At 43.7% G+C, this 14,784-nt stretch overlaps 1 protein-coding gene across 1 annotated transcript; it reads left to right on the forward strand.

Annotated features, from left to right (window-relative positions):
• The first annotated feature begins 8,550 nt into the window (after positions 1-8,550).
• On the forward strand, positions 8,551-9,444 carry LOC138822788 (undifferentiated embryonic cell transcription factor 1-like). Its single transcript, XM_070015716.1, has one exon. It carries the CDS (start codon positions 8,551-8,553, stop codon positions 9,442-9,444), a length of 894 nt encoding a protein of 297 aa, XP_069871817.1.
• The last annotated feature ends 5,340 nt before the right edge of the window (positions 9,445-14,784 follow it).

The following is a 14,784-nucleotide window of genomic DNA, read 5'->3' on the forward strand; positions in this document are numbered from 1 at the left end:
AAAAATGCTGCAAAAAAATAGGTAAAGGGGATTGTAATGTGGCTTAGTGGTAGAGTGCTTGCCTGACATGCATGAAGCCCTGGGTTCGATCCCTCAGTACCACATACACAGAAAAAGCCAGAAGTGATGCTGTGGCTCAAATGGTAGAGCACTAACCTTGAGCAAAAGAACCACAGGGACAGTGCCCAGACACTGAGTTTAAGCCCTAGGACTGGCACAAAAAAATGAGGGGGAGGAGGTTTGCAAAAAGATAAATAAGAGGAGGCCTGAACACCATGGCTCGTCCAGCTTATGAGATGGGATAAAGTTGTTGTTTTCTCTCTCTCTCTCTCTCTCTCTCTCTCTCTCTCTCTCTCTCTCTCTCTCTCTCTCTCTCTCTCTCTCTCTCTCTCTCTCTCTCTCTCTCTCTCTCTCTCTCTGTGTGTGTGTGTGTGGTTAATTGGAGATTAATCTCAGATTTTCTGGCCCAAGCTCATCTCGAACTATGATCCCAAAACATTAGACTCCTGATTAGCTAGGATTACAGGCATTAGCCACCTATGCCCAGCTCAGGATAGTTTTAACTCTTAATATGGAACTTAATGGGAAAAGGCAGTAGGTTTCTAAGCAGACGAGTAAGATGCTTTTATTTGTGGTTTTTAAGATGAGCCCCCCTTCCCTCATTAAAAAAGATGCATCTCATTATTTATCCTTCAGTAGTGTAAATGTGTGAAGTCTGGAGTTGTGGAGCTAGAAAGGTATAAGTTTATAAATATAAGGAAAATGGAACTTTTCGGAGGTAAAGAGATTGGATTTTTTTTTTTTTTTTTTGGCAGCCTTGGGGCTTGAACTCTGGGCCTGGGCATTGTCCCTGTGCAATTCAGCTCAAGGCTAGCACTCTACCATTTGAGCTACAGCGCCACTTGCGGTTTTCTGGTGGTTTATTGGAGATAAGAGTTTCACAGGTTTCCTGCCAGGGCTGGATTTGAACCCTGATTCTTGGATCTCAGCTTCTTGAGTAGCTAGGATTACATGCGTGAGCCACCGGCACCTGGAGAGAATTGGATTATGTAAAAATCCAAACATGTGGCTGGGTATCAAACACAGTGGTTAGATGTCTTGCCTAGCATGTGCTAGGAGAGAAAGAGAGCAGAGAGAAAGAAGAAAAAAAGAACAAGAAAAAGGGAGACAGGAGAGAAAAAAAGAGAATCTATGTTTTCTACTGCTTCAGTGGTTTCAGTAGAGCCATCATTCTAAATAAACCTTCCCCAGAAATTTTGTTTACTTTTTTGTTTTTGTTTCTGTCTGGTAAGGAAATTGAACCCAAGCTGGTTATTTAGAGATAAGTCTCCGATTTGTCTGCCTGGGCTGGCTTCAAATCTGGATCCTCAGATCTCAATTTCCTTAGGTAGTTATAATTGTAGGCTTAAGCCACTCTAGCTCTGGCCTCTTAACCTTCTGTTTTATCTAGTAGCTGCTAATTTCCTCTTACCTCATTTCTGGGGCTTGAACCCAGGGCCTGGGCATTGCTCTTGAGCTTTTTTGTTCTAGCCTAGGGCCTAGCCACTTGAACCACAGCTCCACTTCCAGATTATTTTTTTGGTGTTTCACTGAAGATGAGTGTCACAGGTGAAAAGCTATTTAAAGAGAACTGTAAAACCAATGTAGTTAAACAATTGTGTCAGAACAGGAGCTCAAAGGATCATACTTTGACGAAAAGGTGCTGGATTCATGGACAAGAGACTCCGACTTTCACCTTCCTTAGATTTAACACAGTAGCAGATACACAGAGACACTAAATAAATGCTGCTTGATACCAGTTCCATTTTGTGTTGCTTATATTAAACCTAACTCACTTTGTGAATGTCAGTTTGGAAGGAAACTATCTTGCAGAAAAGCTTATATGCAAATCTCTAACATCAGACTTGGTTCTCAAACAGAACTTGAGGATGAAGCACAGGCACTTCACAAGCTGGGCCATTTAGAGATGAGGCAGAAGATCTTGCTGGAATACCAACCTGACGCATGTCCATCTCAACCAAATCATCTGGTTCCCATCTGTTTCCTAAGCTAAACCTGCACAGAGATACCCTTTGAAGAAAATCTCTTTGCAATTGAACTATAGACTCAGATTATTTGCCAATTACCATGTAAGAAACAGTGGCCTCATCCTGAAAAATACTGACAAGGATCACCTTAAGTAGATGACCAAAGATACACCCAGGCAATGAGACATCAGAAATTGATATGACATAACTGAGCTTTCTCATTCAGTTATAAAATTAGGCACAAACAAACAAATAAACCAATATATGCCTAGCTGGGTTCCAGTGGCTCACCCATGGAATTCTAGCCAATAAAGAGGCTCAGATCTGATGATGTTGGTCCAAAGCCAGCCCAGAGAGAAAAGTCTATGACATTCATATCTCCAGTGAACACCAGAAAACTAGAAGTGGGTGCTGTAGCTCCAAGTGGTAGAGTGATAGCCTAGAACTAGCTCAAGGAGAGCACCCAGGCCCTGAGTTCAAGCCCCAGGACCAGCCAAAATAAAAAAAAAAACACCCACCCAAGTCACACTGGGAGGCTTCCCACAGGATCAGTAGCTGCCCTTTTCAAAAGTGTCAAGCTCATACTAAAGAAAAGACAGTGGAAATGTCACAGACTGGAGGAGGCAGAGGAAGTCTGACAGATCAAGGGAAAGCAGGATCTTGGATGGATCCTGAGTGGGAGAGCCAGTTCTGAGGCTTGAACTCAAGAACTGGGCACTGGCTCTTCACTGTTTCGCTCAAGGCTGGCACTCTACCACTTGAGCCACCGCTTTACTTCAGGCTTTTTGATGGTTTGTTGGAGAGAAGAGACTCACAGTCTTTCCTGCCCAAGCTAGCTTTGAAACTTAATCCTAAAATCTCAGCCTGTTGATGAGTTAGGATTACAAGCATGACCCAACAGCGCCAGCTATATTTTCTGTTTTATCGTGTAATAAAAATAAAAAGATTGTTTTCAAAATACATACTTGGGAGGGAACAAGCTCTGCTTGTACTGTTGACTCTAGTCGTTTTTGTTTTATGCTACAGCTGCAGGGCAGGCCACATGGGCAGGGTGTGGTTCAGGCACAGGCTCAGCCTGCCTAGAACAAGGAGGTACAAATGAGGTGTACGTAGTTCTGACAATAGCTAGTGGTCTTGTTTGGCCTTCTAGTGTAGAGAGCAGAAGGAAATAAAATGAGGAAATAATAGTTGAGGGAACAGTATGTAATCTCATTATGCAATGACAAGATATTTGTTCTTAACCTGTCAAGCAAAAGAGAAAAGGTACATGTTTCTCATCAAGGATTGATACCACCTCAGTGGTCACTTCTCAGTCCTCTTTACAAACAAATCCTAATTTTGTCTCATCATCCATTCTGTTGGTTTCTGTGTTTACATGGGATGTCTGGTGCTGCAACAGCCAACTTGGGATGATGAACTTTAGCATGTGGAGAATATACCCAGTATGGTCAATTCAAAAGATGGTAGGAATATAAATATAAGAAGACAGGCTGGGTGCCAGTGGCTCAGGCCTGTAATCCTAGCTACTCAGGAGGCTGAGATCTGAGGATCATAGTTCAAAGCCAGCCCGGGCAGGAAAACCTGTGAAACTCTTATCTCCAATAAACCATCAGAAAATCAGAAGTGGCCCTGTGGCTAAAGTGGTAGAGTGCTAGCCTTGAGCTGAGTTGCTCAGGGAAAAAGCCCAGACCCAGAGTTCAGTCCCCATGGCTGACAAAACAAAAGACAAAAAAGGAAGACAGTACTGAGCCACTGAATTAATGAATTCTACCATCTCCCTTGTGCTATGGTTATTTATTATTTTTTTTATTTTTTTTTCCAGGGCTGAGGACTGAACCCAGGGCCTTGCACACGCGCCGGGCGGGCACCCTTACCCTGGGCTAAACCCCCTGCCCCACCATGGTTATTATTATGTGAAATAATAAATCTTCCTGTCACTGAAATGAGTTGGGCCTTCTATAATTACACCTAAAAGCAACGAAAATTATGCTTGAGTCCTAAGGGAAAATAAAAGGCATCTAGAAGAAATACAAGAAGAAAAATATAGGTGAAAAATAAAAATAAAGTCTAAAATGCATTAGGTGCGTAGGGCTCTGAAAAATCTTCCAGGCCTGAAGAAACTCACGTGGAGTTTCAGAAGCCAGCTCCAATTTACATTTAACCATCTAAGTCTAGTTGCTATGAAGTTCTTTTAGGCAGTGATCCCTGAGAAGAGGAAGAAAAATGAAAGGGAAATAAAATTGAACAACTGCTAACATCACATTATCTGACCTTTTCCGCTTGATCCCTTAAATATGTATTTTAATGTTTTCGTTTCTTTCATGCATGTGTTTCTAACGCATTTATAAGATTATTTCTTTGTTGCTTTGTATGTCCCTCCCCCACAGTGTAACCCCCGCTTTCACTATATTTGATGTCAGTATAACATGTGGAGGAGATGGGGACAAACAAGTCGTTTAAGGATTCAGGTGGACCTGTTGCAACAATGAGAAGTACAAAATGTCATGTCAAAACCAGCTTTACAATGTCGGTGTGTGGGGGGGAGGGGGGTATGATTGGGTGGGGGGGAGGGGGGAGGCTGGGAAGGGAGGTGAAGGAAAAACAAAGAAAAAAAAAACAATTAGCAATAAAAAAAAAATTGAACAACTGCCAGTGGAGAAACCAGCTGTACATGATCAATTTCTTTCCATGGAATCTCTATTTGTCTGAAGAGAATTTCTTCATCAGTTCCCTGGCCCCAAGTCTGAGACAGGTATATGTGGAGGAGACAGGACAGGGCAGCCTAGAGATGGACAGTGACTCATCTGGAATGGAAGAAAGAGCTAGCATGTGGCAGAGATTGAGCCCAAAGCTAAGCCTGACTCTGGATCCAGAACCTTCCCAATGCACTGTCGTGCCAGAAATGAAAGCCAAGCTTCAAAGCCACCAAGAGCTGCTTCTAAGCCATTCTGAAAAGTGCCCACATTCACCCAGGCATCCCACCAGAGACCCCAGGTATAGTCCAGCAGAGCACTTGAAAGCAGAAACCCAAGAAGCAAAGCAGGTGGCCTGCATCCAAATTCAAGAAATGTAACTCACTCAATTGTCACTGTGGCCAGGCCTGAGATTTCCAGTCAGTCCACTACACTCTAGCCTGAGGACAGTACCTATTAGGATGAGACCATATAAGACACGGATGAAGGCCCTGTCTGACTGCCACTGCCATTAAGAACAGCGTTATAGATAGGTGCCCATGGCACATGCTTGTAATCCTAATCAGGATGCTGAGATCTGAGGACCATGCTTTGAAGCCAGCCTAGGCAGAAAGGTCAGTGAGGCTCCTTATCTCCAATAAAGCAACAAAAAAGCCAGAAGTGGAGCTGTGACTCAAGTAGCAGAGTGCTAACCTTGAGCAAAAAGCTGAGGGACAATTCTAGGATGGTGGTGTGGGGAAAGACTATTACCACAAGCCCCTTTAGGACAGGTATTCTCACTTATGCCCATTTCCTTCAGAGCATTGCATAGCCCTCACCTTACTGACTTGCCTCTCCCTGTTTCAACACAGGATATTCACTTGGCCAGTCTATCTTGCAGCATCCCGAGCAAAGCAGCTTTTTCTCTGGGGTTTAACCAAGGAGCCAATACTGTCTGTGATTGGTTAACTGTGCACAGTCCAGAATCAAGGATACCTGGGGTCCATCTGGCTTGGCCATCTACTGTTGTAGCTTACAGCGTATTGTTCAACACTTCTGTTTTCTTATAATAGTTCTTGCTCATGGGTCCTAATGGTTACAATAAAATAACTAATAGGGTTACTTGTGTACACACACACACACACACACCACTGCAACAGTACTACAAAGGAAACAAGGCAACTCAACAGGGAGCTTCAGGACTCAAACATCTACCACATCCTAAGTATTTCCTGTTTCTTCTTAAGTAATTATTAATATTATTCCTATTTTGGTGCCAATACTGGAGAGTGAACTCAGAGCTGGGACACTGAGCCCCACTCAACTGGGGACTGAACTATCCCTAAGCTTTTTTTTTTGTTTTTTGTTTTGGGTCCAGTCATAGGGCCTAAACTCTGGGCCTGAGCAATGTCCCTTAGCTCTTCAGATCAAGGCTAGCACTCTACCACTTGAGCCACAGCACCATTTCCGGCTTATTTCTTTTTTTTACTTATGCGATGCTGAGGAATGGAACCAGGGCCTCATGCATGCAAGACAAGCGCACTACCACTGAGCCACCTTCCTAGCCCCTCCTTAAGCTTTTTCTGCTCGAGGCTAGTGCTATACCATTTGAGCCATACCTCCAGGTCTGGCTTTGTGCAGGTTAATTGGAGATAAAAAACCTCACAGACTTTTCTTTCCAGGCTGGCTTCAAACCAGGACCCTCAGATCTCAGTCTCCTGTATTGCTAGGATTACAGTTGTGAGCCACCCACACCTGGCTGAAATCTTTTTTTTTAACTTGCATGTTTTTTATAACTATTAGATATGGAGATTAGTAATCTCTGCTGCTCTCTTTTGTTCTTAGCTGTATTTTCTTTTACTTAGCTTCTTCCTTAAATGATTCTTTATTTTATTTATTTATTTATTTTTATTTATTTATTTTTTGGTCAGGGGTCCTGAACTCTGGGCTTGGGCACTATCCCTCAGCTCTTCAGCTCAAGGCAAGTGCTGTACTGCTTGAGTCACAGTGCCACTTCTGGTTTTCTAGTGGTTTATTGGAGATGAGAGTATCATGGACTTTCCTGCCCGGGCTGGCTTTGAACCACGATCCTCAGATCTCAGCCTCCTGAGTAGCTAGGATTACAGGTGTGAGCCACAGGCACCCAGCCCTTAAACAATTCTTGTAGGAACTTCATTCATTAAGAATAGGGCCAAACTATGCAAGGCAGGATTGAACTGGAACAACTAGTTATGAGGAAAGAACTAGGCTTATTTACCCCCTAGCTGTTCCTTCTACTGTAATTACTAGATTTGAAAAAGCAAAACACCTGGCCCCCAAACTAGGAACTGCCCGTTGCTTTAGGTCAAGAAATTGTTACAGGAGTACTTACGGTTTTAATTGTTTGGGGAATGTTTGTGACTTAAGAGCTTGCAAAATAAAATAACTGCGAAGTTCTTCTGTACACCACCTTGCTTGAATCTGCTCTAAAAGAATGCATTTTTTTTACCTTTATAAACCCTGAGCTATTTGAGTTTGGGACTGCTCATTCCCTAGATGAGTTAACCCTGGCTGGTCAATTGAATAAACTATCTTTTAAGATACTGGTCAGCGTCTGTGACTTTGTCCAGGGGGTCAGTCCACTTCATCTGGATGCCCCAGTGAGATCCTATTCTCGCCTGAACAGGATGACTCCTGTCATGACCTGACTCCTGTGTCAGGGGACAGGCCACATGGCCGCACTTAGTGGAAGGCCTTGAGAGACATTCCTCAGTCCCAGGTGCCCTTGCTCTGTGAAACCCCTGAAATGAACTCTGGAGTTTGTTCTACCAGTAAATTTCTGCCTGTCATCATCATGTAAAAACATAAATGAGTTGTTTTAAACTCCCAAGAAAAGTCATCAAGTTTTGGTGTTAGCAAAAACTTGAAAATTAACTAAAGTTCTTCTTCAAAATAATGCAATAATCCTTTACATTTTTGAGAAGTCAGATAATTTGATTACAATGTGAACAGCTTAATGCACTAAAACACCAGATCTTTGGTTTTCTGTAATATCCAAGTTACTATTCACTGGCAGAAATTTCTTCTGTTGTCTGGCCTCAGTCCCTCCTGCTCTTAGAAATTTACTTTCTCCCCTGAACCCCCTTTTCCCTGGGAAAAGAATAGCCATGGGTACAAAACTGTGAAATCAGAAAACAAAACACAATTATTGATAAAGGGAAAAAACCTCCTGGTAAAGAAAAACCCCAGACAAAGGCTGACCAGTAGTCAACTTTTGTCCTTTCCCCATCCTTGATAAAAAAGCAAAAGAACATCGCACCCTTACTCAATTTTACCAAACTGGCAGCTTTGCAAAAGCCTATTGACAACCGAGGCTTATCACCAGCTGCATTAAAGAGCAGTTAGGAGCTTATAATAAAAATAATTTCTAAAGTAGTGTCAATAGCTTTGATAGTATTGATCATGCTGACCAAGTCAAGATTATGTTTTGCCTATGCTTCTGTGAGTCAAGGCTATGTTTCTGCCAAGTTTTGCTTCTATAACCTTGCTTGCTTGCCTTGGTAACAAGGCCTTAAGCCCACCAATTGAAGACCACCGCTGAGTGGTCCCACTATGAGTGACCTATTACAAATGATTACATATGATATTACCATAAAGAACAAATTAATTTAAAGGTCATATAACTGTAACCAATGAAAAATATGCCAAACCTGCCTTGCATGGCTTGTATATATAACTCTATCTAATCTACCCCTATAAAAACACATCCTACCCTGAGCTCAAGGCTGTTCCTACTTTCCCAGTGGAAGGAAGTGGTCCCATGTGGTAGTAATAAAGTTCCTAGCTCGGCAGAGAGTGTGCGGGCAGCCGAGATGCCACAGCCGCCCAGGGTCTCCCAGCCCCCAGGCCCTCGCAACCCCCCGGACCCCCGCAGGCCCCCGGGCACCGCCCCAACCCCGGAGCCCATGCGGCCCGCTGGGATGCTGCTCCGGCCCAGGCGGCCGCCACCGCTGGTGCTGCCCTCGCCGACAGATCCCATGGGCGAGATGCTGCCGCCAGCTGAGGACGCACCAGGGACCCCACCGCGGGCGGTGGCGCTAGCCCTGAGGCAGGTGCTGCGCACTCCCGCAAAATGTCCTCGCTGCTACAAGTTCCTCAAGAACAAGGTGCCCAAGGCCACTGGCCAAGCGCCCGGGCCCTTGGACGCACAGATCCACGAGCTCATGGGGCTGCTGGGCGACGATGGGCCGGACGAGCGCGCCCGCCGCCGCCCCGCGGGGCCGGGGTGCCCACAGCATGGCCGCCACCCCGCCCCCTCCGCGCCCGCACCAGCCCTAGATGAGCCAGGTAGGCAGGCGGCCGCGGGAGAGGGAAAGGGTCGGCAGGGCAAGGGGGGGGGCGTGGGGGGGGGAGGGCGATTGGGGCTGGAGGCTGGAAGGGGCGGCCGGGGCCGGAGGGTCAGAGGCCGGAGGGTGGGCTGCAGCACTGACCCTGCGCTCCCTCCCGCAGCTGCCGCATCGCCCTGGGCCCCTGCCAACCTCTTGCCATCGGCCGCCACACCATCGCTGAATGCTGCCCTGCTGCAGACGCTGACGCACCTGGGCAACATCGTGGGCATGCTGGGCCTGCTGCGAGACCAGCTGCTGACCCGGAACCAGCACGTGGAGCAGCTGCCTGGCTCCTTCGACCAGACCTTGTCCCTGGCCCTGGGCTTCATCCTGGGCAGCGTGGCCACCCTGTGCGGCATCCTGGGCAAGCCGAGCTAGCCACCCCGCCACCCCCCCCACCCCCAGCATTCAAGAAAGCCTTTTTGATAAAAAAATAATAATAATAAAGTTCCTAGCACTTTTATCTGGGTTTCGTGAAGTCTCTTTTGGATCCAGGATATAATAGATGTAGGCCCAAGTGAGATCCAGGACCCTGGGCCTTGAGTTCAGGGACTTTGGACTGGTGTCAGAAGAGCCACTCCCTAGGGGACAGCTGTGGAGAGAAGTTCCTAGCAGGAACTTAGAACTCAAAAGCCTCTAGAGGTAAGTTGAAAAGCCTGGCCAGGTATAGTGGAAGGGGCAGAAGGGGAGGTGGGATGCAGCAGAACTCCCAGCCATGGAGGAGTTTGGGATGCGCCTCTCCCCAGTGGAGGCAGATTAGGGTTCTTAACCTGGAGTCTGGCCTCACTTGGGTTCTTATTTGTTCTGTCTGTCTGTTGGAGGTGCCTTCTGCTGCTGTTTGCTTATGCCTGTCTGACCATTTGGTTTGTGTGGCCACCTATCTGTGTCTGTTTTAGTTGACATTTCTGTCTAAATGTCTGAGAACCACAAGCATGGAGAAAGGGATGAGATGGAGAATCTCCTGTTAAACCTATGTCTACAACCCTAACCCCAGATGTTGGAGAAACCTTGGGATGAGGTGGAGAATCTCCTGTCAAACTTAGTTCTCCACTCTGGTGCTGATAAAATTCCAAGGGGAAAGCTTATTTGGCCCAAGCAGGAAAAGTAAGAAACAACTTCTCTTTAAGCTAATTCTGAGATCACTGATATCTTGCTTTTTGTAGAAATGCACCAAACTTCTTTATCCATCACTTTTGGAAATGCTTTTAGAACCCTTTTCTTATTTTCAGGAAAAAGCCAGGGCATATGAGTACTGTTACCCAAGGTCATCTCTGCACTCTCTGCCAGGTAGATTGGCCCTCCCTTAATGTAAAATGGCTGCAGGAGAGCTCCTCTAAACTAACACCTCTCTTCTAGGTTCAGAGAGTTATTTTGGGGCTCTCAGTCACCGAAGTCAGGTACCCTAAACGCCAGAGCTCACCATTCTCTGAAAAAAAAAACCCAGACAATTATTCAAGTTATTAGAATCTGTTATTTTTGTTCATTTGGACATCTCTGGGGGAATAAAAGTTCCAGCTCTGTCTGGGCCTGGTCATAGACCTGCTCTGTTTTGTCTGTGTTGCAGCAGTCAGGACGTGGGCATGGGAGGTTGCAAGACCTTACAAGCTTCAGGCTGCATTTTCCTGCAGAGGCAGCCGGAGGTGAGGGCATAGACAGTTTGAGCCTCGTTTGGACATTTGGCTTGTCCGAACAGTTAAAAAATTGTAAAATGCTCTTGTCTAAAAAGAAAATTGGATAAAAGATAGGCTAGTTCAGTTTCAGGTGACTCCCACCTAGCCTTCCTCCAGCTGAAGGTATTCACAAGGCCAATTGGTAAAATGCATTGCTAAACAAGCAAGCCCTGGGTAAATGAAGCTCAGCAAAGGCACTTTGTTTTACAAATCTTAAATCTTTAGATCAAGATTCTGGACTGATTTTCATTTTTGTGCACTTTAAGTTTTGTATGAGTATGTTGGAACATGTTCAAGATGAAAATCAGCATGCTGTAAAAAAAAGAGTTTAAACTGTAAGGAATGTCATCAGATTTGTATGCCAAATATCTTAAAGGATTATTGTATTGTTTTAAACAGGAAGTTTAGTTAAACTTTCTAAGAATTCTTTAATTTACAAATCAAAATCTGTATTTTAAAATTCGGTATTTTAAAATGCAAAGGTTGTTTACACTGTAATCAAGTTATCTGACTCAACAAAAAGGCATTGGCTGTTTGGGATTTAGTTCCCTCTGCTAAAACTTGGGGATACTATTAGAAATTTAAATATAAAGGTTTATTTAACACTGTCAAAGATTTTACCTGTTCTGTCTAAAACTTTACCTGTTCTGTCTGAAACTATTTCATTCAAGAATCAAGAAAAAAAAAGGGAAAAACTTAGACTCTAATAGAAGAACTGTCTTTTGAGGTGAGGGATGTAGAGGCAGACGTGCAGCTCAGCCAGTCATGCAGGTTGGGACAGACCCTGGGGGGAGTCCACGCATGGTAGAAGAGGGCAAGCTGGCACAAAGGTAGTTCAACTAACCCTGAAGAGTTGGGTGCATGCACATTCCTTAGGAGGGGCTGTATGACCAATCTTTGTCCTGTCCCTTTCTCTTGCAGACAGACACAGGAAACATAATGGTAAAAATGAGTGATGTCATGATCTGATTGGTATTCCTAAAACTGCCACTTGGATGTATTAACTTTGAAAAAGCCTTAAAAATATGGTTAGAAAATTTATTAGTATATGATTTGCTTTCATTGATACTCTGCAATTGGATATGTTTTTTTAAAAGGCATATAGATGGGCTGGGAAGGTGGGTCAGTGGTAGAGCACTTGCCTTGCATGCATGAGGCCCGGGCTCAGTTCTTTAGCACCACATAAGCAGAAAAGAAACAACCAGAAGAGGCACTGTGGCTCAAGTGGTACAGCTCTAGCCTTGAGCTGAAGACCTGAGGGACACCACCTAGGCCCAGAGTTCAGGCCCACAACCAGACACCCCCCACCAAAAAAATAAAAAAGCATATAGGTGTTAAGTCTAGCTTCTTGGTACAGTACTGGTGATTAATTCTTGCATTAACAAAAAATGGTCATTTGAGTTCAAAAGTTTTTAATGTATATCTGTTTTAAAATGAGTAGCCAAGAGGAAATAGTGGTACATATCCTCAAGATTTCAAAGGAGTTTTCAAAATACAAATGAAAACTAAAGTATAAAATGTTAAAGCAGAGATTAATAAAAGGCTTAAATTAGGATTGGTAAGACTTTAGCCCACTTATTTCTTGGGCAGTTGTTTCTTCAAGGTTTGTTGTTGGGTGATTTAACTTTTGAGTTCCAGGTATATTTTAGATATGAGACCCTTGTCCGTTGTATGGCTAGTGAAGATCTTCTCCCAATCCGTGGGCTTTCTGTTGATCTTGCTAGCTATGTACTTTGCCATGCAGAAGCTCTGCAATTTCATGCAATCCCATTTGTCCAACCTTTCTTTGATTTGTTGTATTTCTAGGTCTCTGTTAGGAAAATTTTGGAGACCTGGGTTTCTCTTATTCCATCCTGTAATGTTTTCAGAGTGTCTGCTTTGACTCTGTGGTCTTTGATCCATTTGGAGCTGATTCTGATGCAGGGTGATATATAAAGATCTAGCTTTAGTTTTCTATAAGTAGTTAACCAATTTTGCCAGCACCATTTACTGAAGAGGCTGTCTTTCATTCTATTTTTTTAGCCCTCTTATCGAAGATTACAAAGTTATAGGTATGTGGGTTCATTTCTTGGTTTTCAATTCTATTCCATGGGTCCTGAGATCTGTTCTTGAGCCAGTACCAAGCTGTTTTGATTTCTACAGCTTTGTAGTAGAGTTTGAAATTTGGTATTGATATTCCTCTAGCAGTGTTCTTTGTGTTAAGGATCGCTTTTGCTATTCATGGTCTTTTATTTTTCCATATGAATTTTTGGATTGCCTCTTTTATTTTCCTGAAGAATGAGGTTGGAATATTGATAGGTATCGCATTGAATTTTTAGATAGCCTTGGGAAGTATTGCGATTTTCATGATGTTGATCATTCCAATCTAGGAGCATGGGAGGTTTTTCCATTTTCTAATTTCTGTTTTGATTCCTTTTTCAAGTTTTTAAAGTGGGTTCCTCATAGACTCCACATAGACCTCCCCTGTGACCCAGCAATCCCACTTTTGGTCATTTAGTGGAATTATCACAAGCAAAGCCGTACTAAAGCTACCAGCACAACTATGTTTATTGCAGCATTATTTACCACAGCTAAGATATGGAACCAACCCAGATGATCCTCAGTAAATGAATGGATCAAGAAAATGTGGTATATATGCATAATGGAATTCTATGCCGCTATCAGAAAGAATAACATTGTCCCATTTGTTAGGAAATGGAAAGACTTGGAAAAAAAATATATTAAATGAAGTAAGCCAGGCCTAAAGAAACATAGGTCCCATGGTTTCCCTTATTTTCAATAACTAGTACATGTCTGAGACAATCAGAAACAGTCAGATACGTTGATGTAAGGTTAAATGAACCCCAAGATAAGGACTCGAATAGTTTTTCTTTCTTGCTATTGTTTATAACATATTTATAAGATGATTTGTTTGTTGCTTTGTATGTCCCTCCCCCATGGCGGGGGCGGAGGGGTTGGAGGATGGGGAGGGTGGGAAGATATTGTAAGGGGAAAGAAAGGAGGAGGCAACAAATGTACTCATCACCTTGCCCATGTAATTGAAACCTCTACATATGGTATTTTCACAATAACAACAAAAAAAAAATTCTTTGAACTTAAAAAGAAATTAGGATTGGATGGGCTGGGAATGTGGCTGGGCTGCGAAAGTGGCTTAGTGGTAGAGTGCTTGCCTAGCATGCATCAAATCCTGAGTTCAATTCCTCACTACCAGGTATTCAGAAAAAGCAGGAAGCAGTGCTAGCCTTGACCAAAAGAAGCTCAAGGACAATGCGTATGCCATGAGTTAAATCCCAAGGACTGGCAAAAAAATGGAGATGAATTCCTGGTTATAAAGTTTGAAAGTTAAATTGTTAATATTTTTCTCAAAGTGCAAAAAGGAAAAATTAGGATTACCAAAATAATTGCTTAATTGCTATTTCAGTTTGCTCTTATAGTTTTTTTTTTTTTGTAACAGTTCCAGCAGGCCCACACAAAGGAGTAAGGATTCTTACAAGTTTGTCAGATATAACTTTCGGCCCTTAATAAGTTCGAGGTAGACCATGCTTTAAAAAACGATTTCTAAAGACCCTCTTTGTTTCTTTTAATTGGAGTAAACATGGCCTTTTGTTTAGACTTGTTGATCTGAGAACTGTGGTTCAAATCCAGCCTGGGCAGAGAAAGGTCCCTGTGAGATTATCTCTAATTGGTCAACAGAAGAGTTGTTTGGGGGCTCAAATTGGCAGAGTGCTAGCCTTGAACTCAGGGCCTGAGCGCTATCGCTCATCTCTCCAGCTGAAGTCCAGTGATTAAGGAAAATGCCAAGGTGTGTGTATCCCAGCATGGAGAAAGACACTCCTGGGACCCTGGCAATGATGAAACATCCAGAGGCAGTTACAAGCCACTGCTCAGATGGCAGAGATGGTATCAGATCCTGTTTGGCCTTTCAAAAATTGAAGGACTGGGAAGGTGGCTCAGTGGTAGAGCGTTTGCCTTGCATGCATGAGGCCCTGGGTTCGATTCCTCAGCACCACATAAGAAAAAAGAAAAAAGAGGGAAGTGGCACTGTGGC

Source organism: Dipodomys merriami, unplaced genomic scaffold (assembly GCF_024711535.1).
Source record: "Dipodomys merriami isolate MVZ:Mamm:240054 unplaced genomic scaffold, mDipMer1.0.p SCAF_1151, whole genome shotgun sequence".
NCBI lineage: Eukaryota > Metazoa > Chordata > Mammalia > Rodentia > Heteromyidae > Dipodomys > Dipodomys merriami.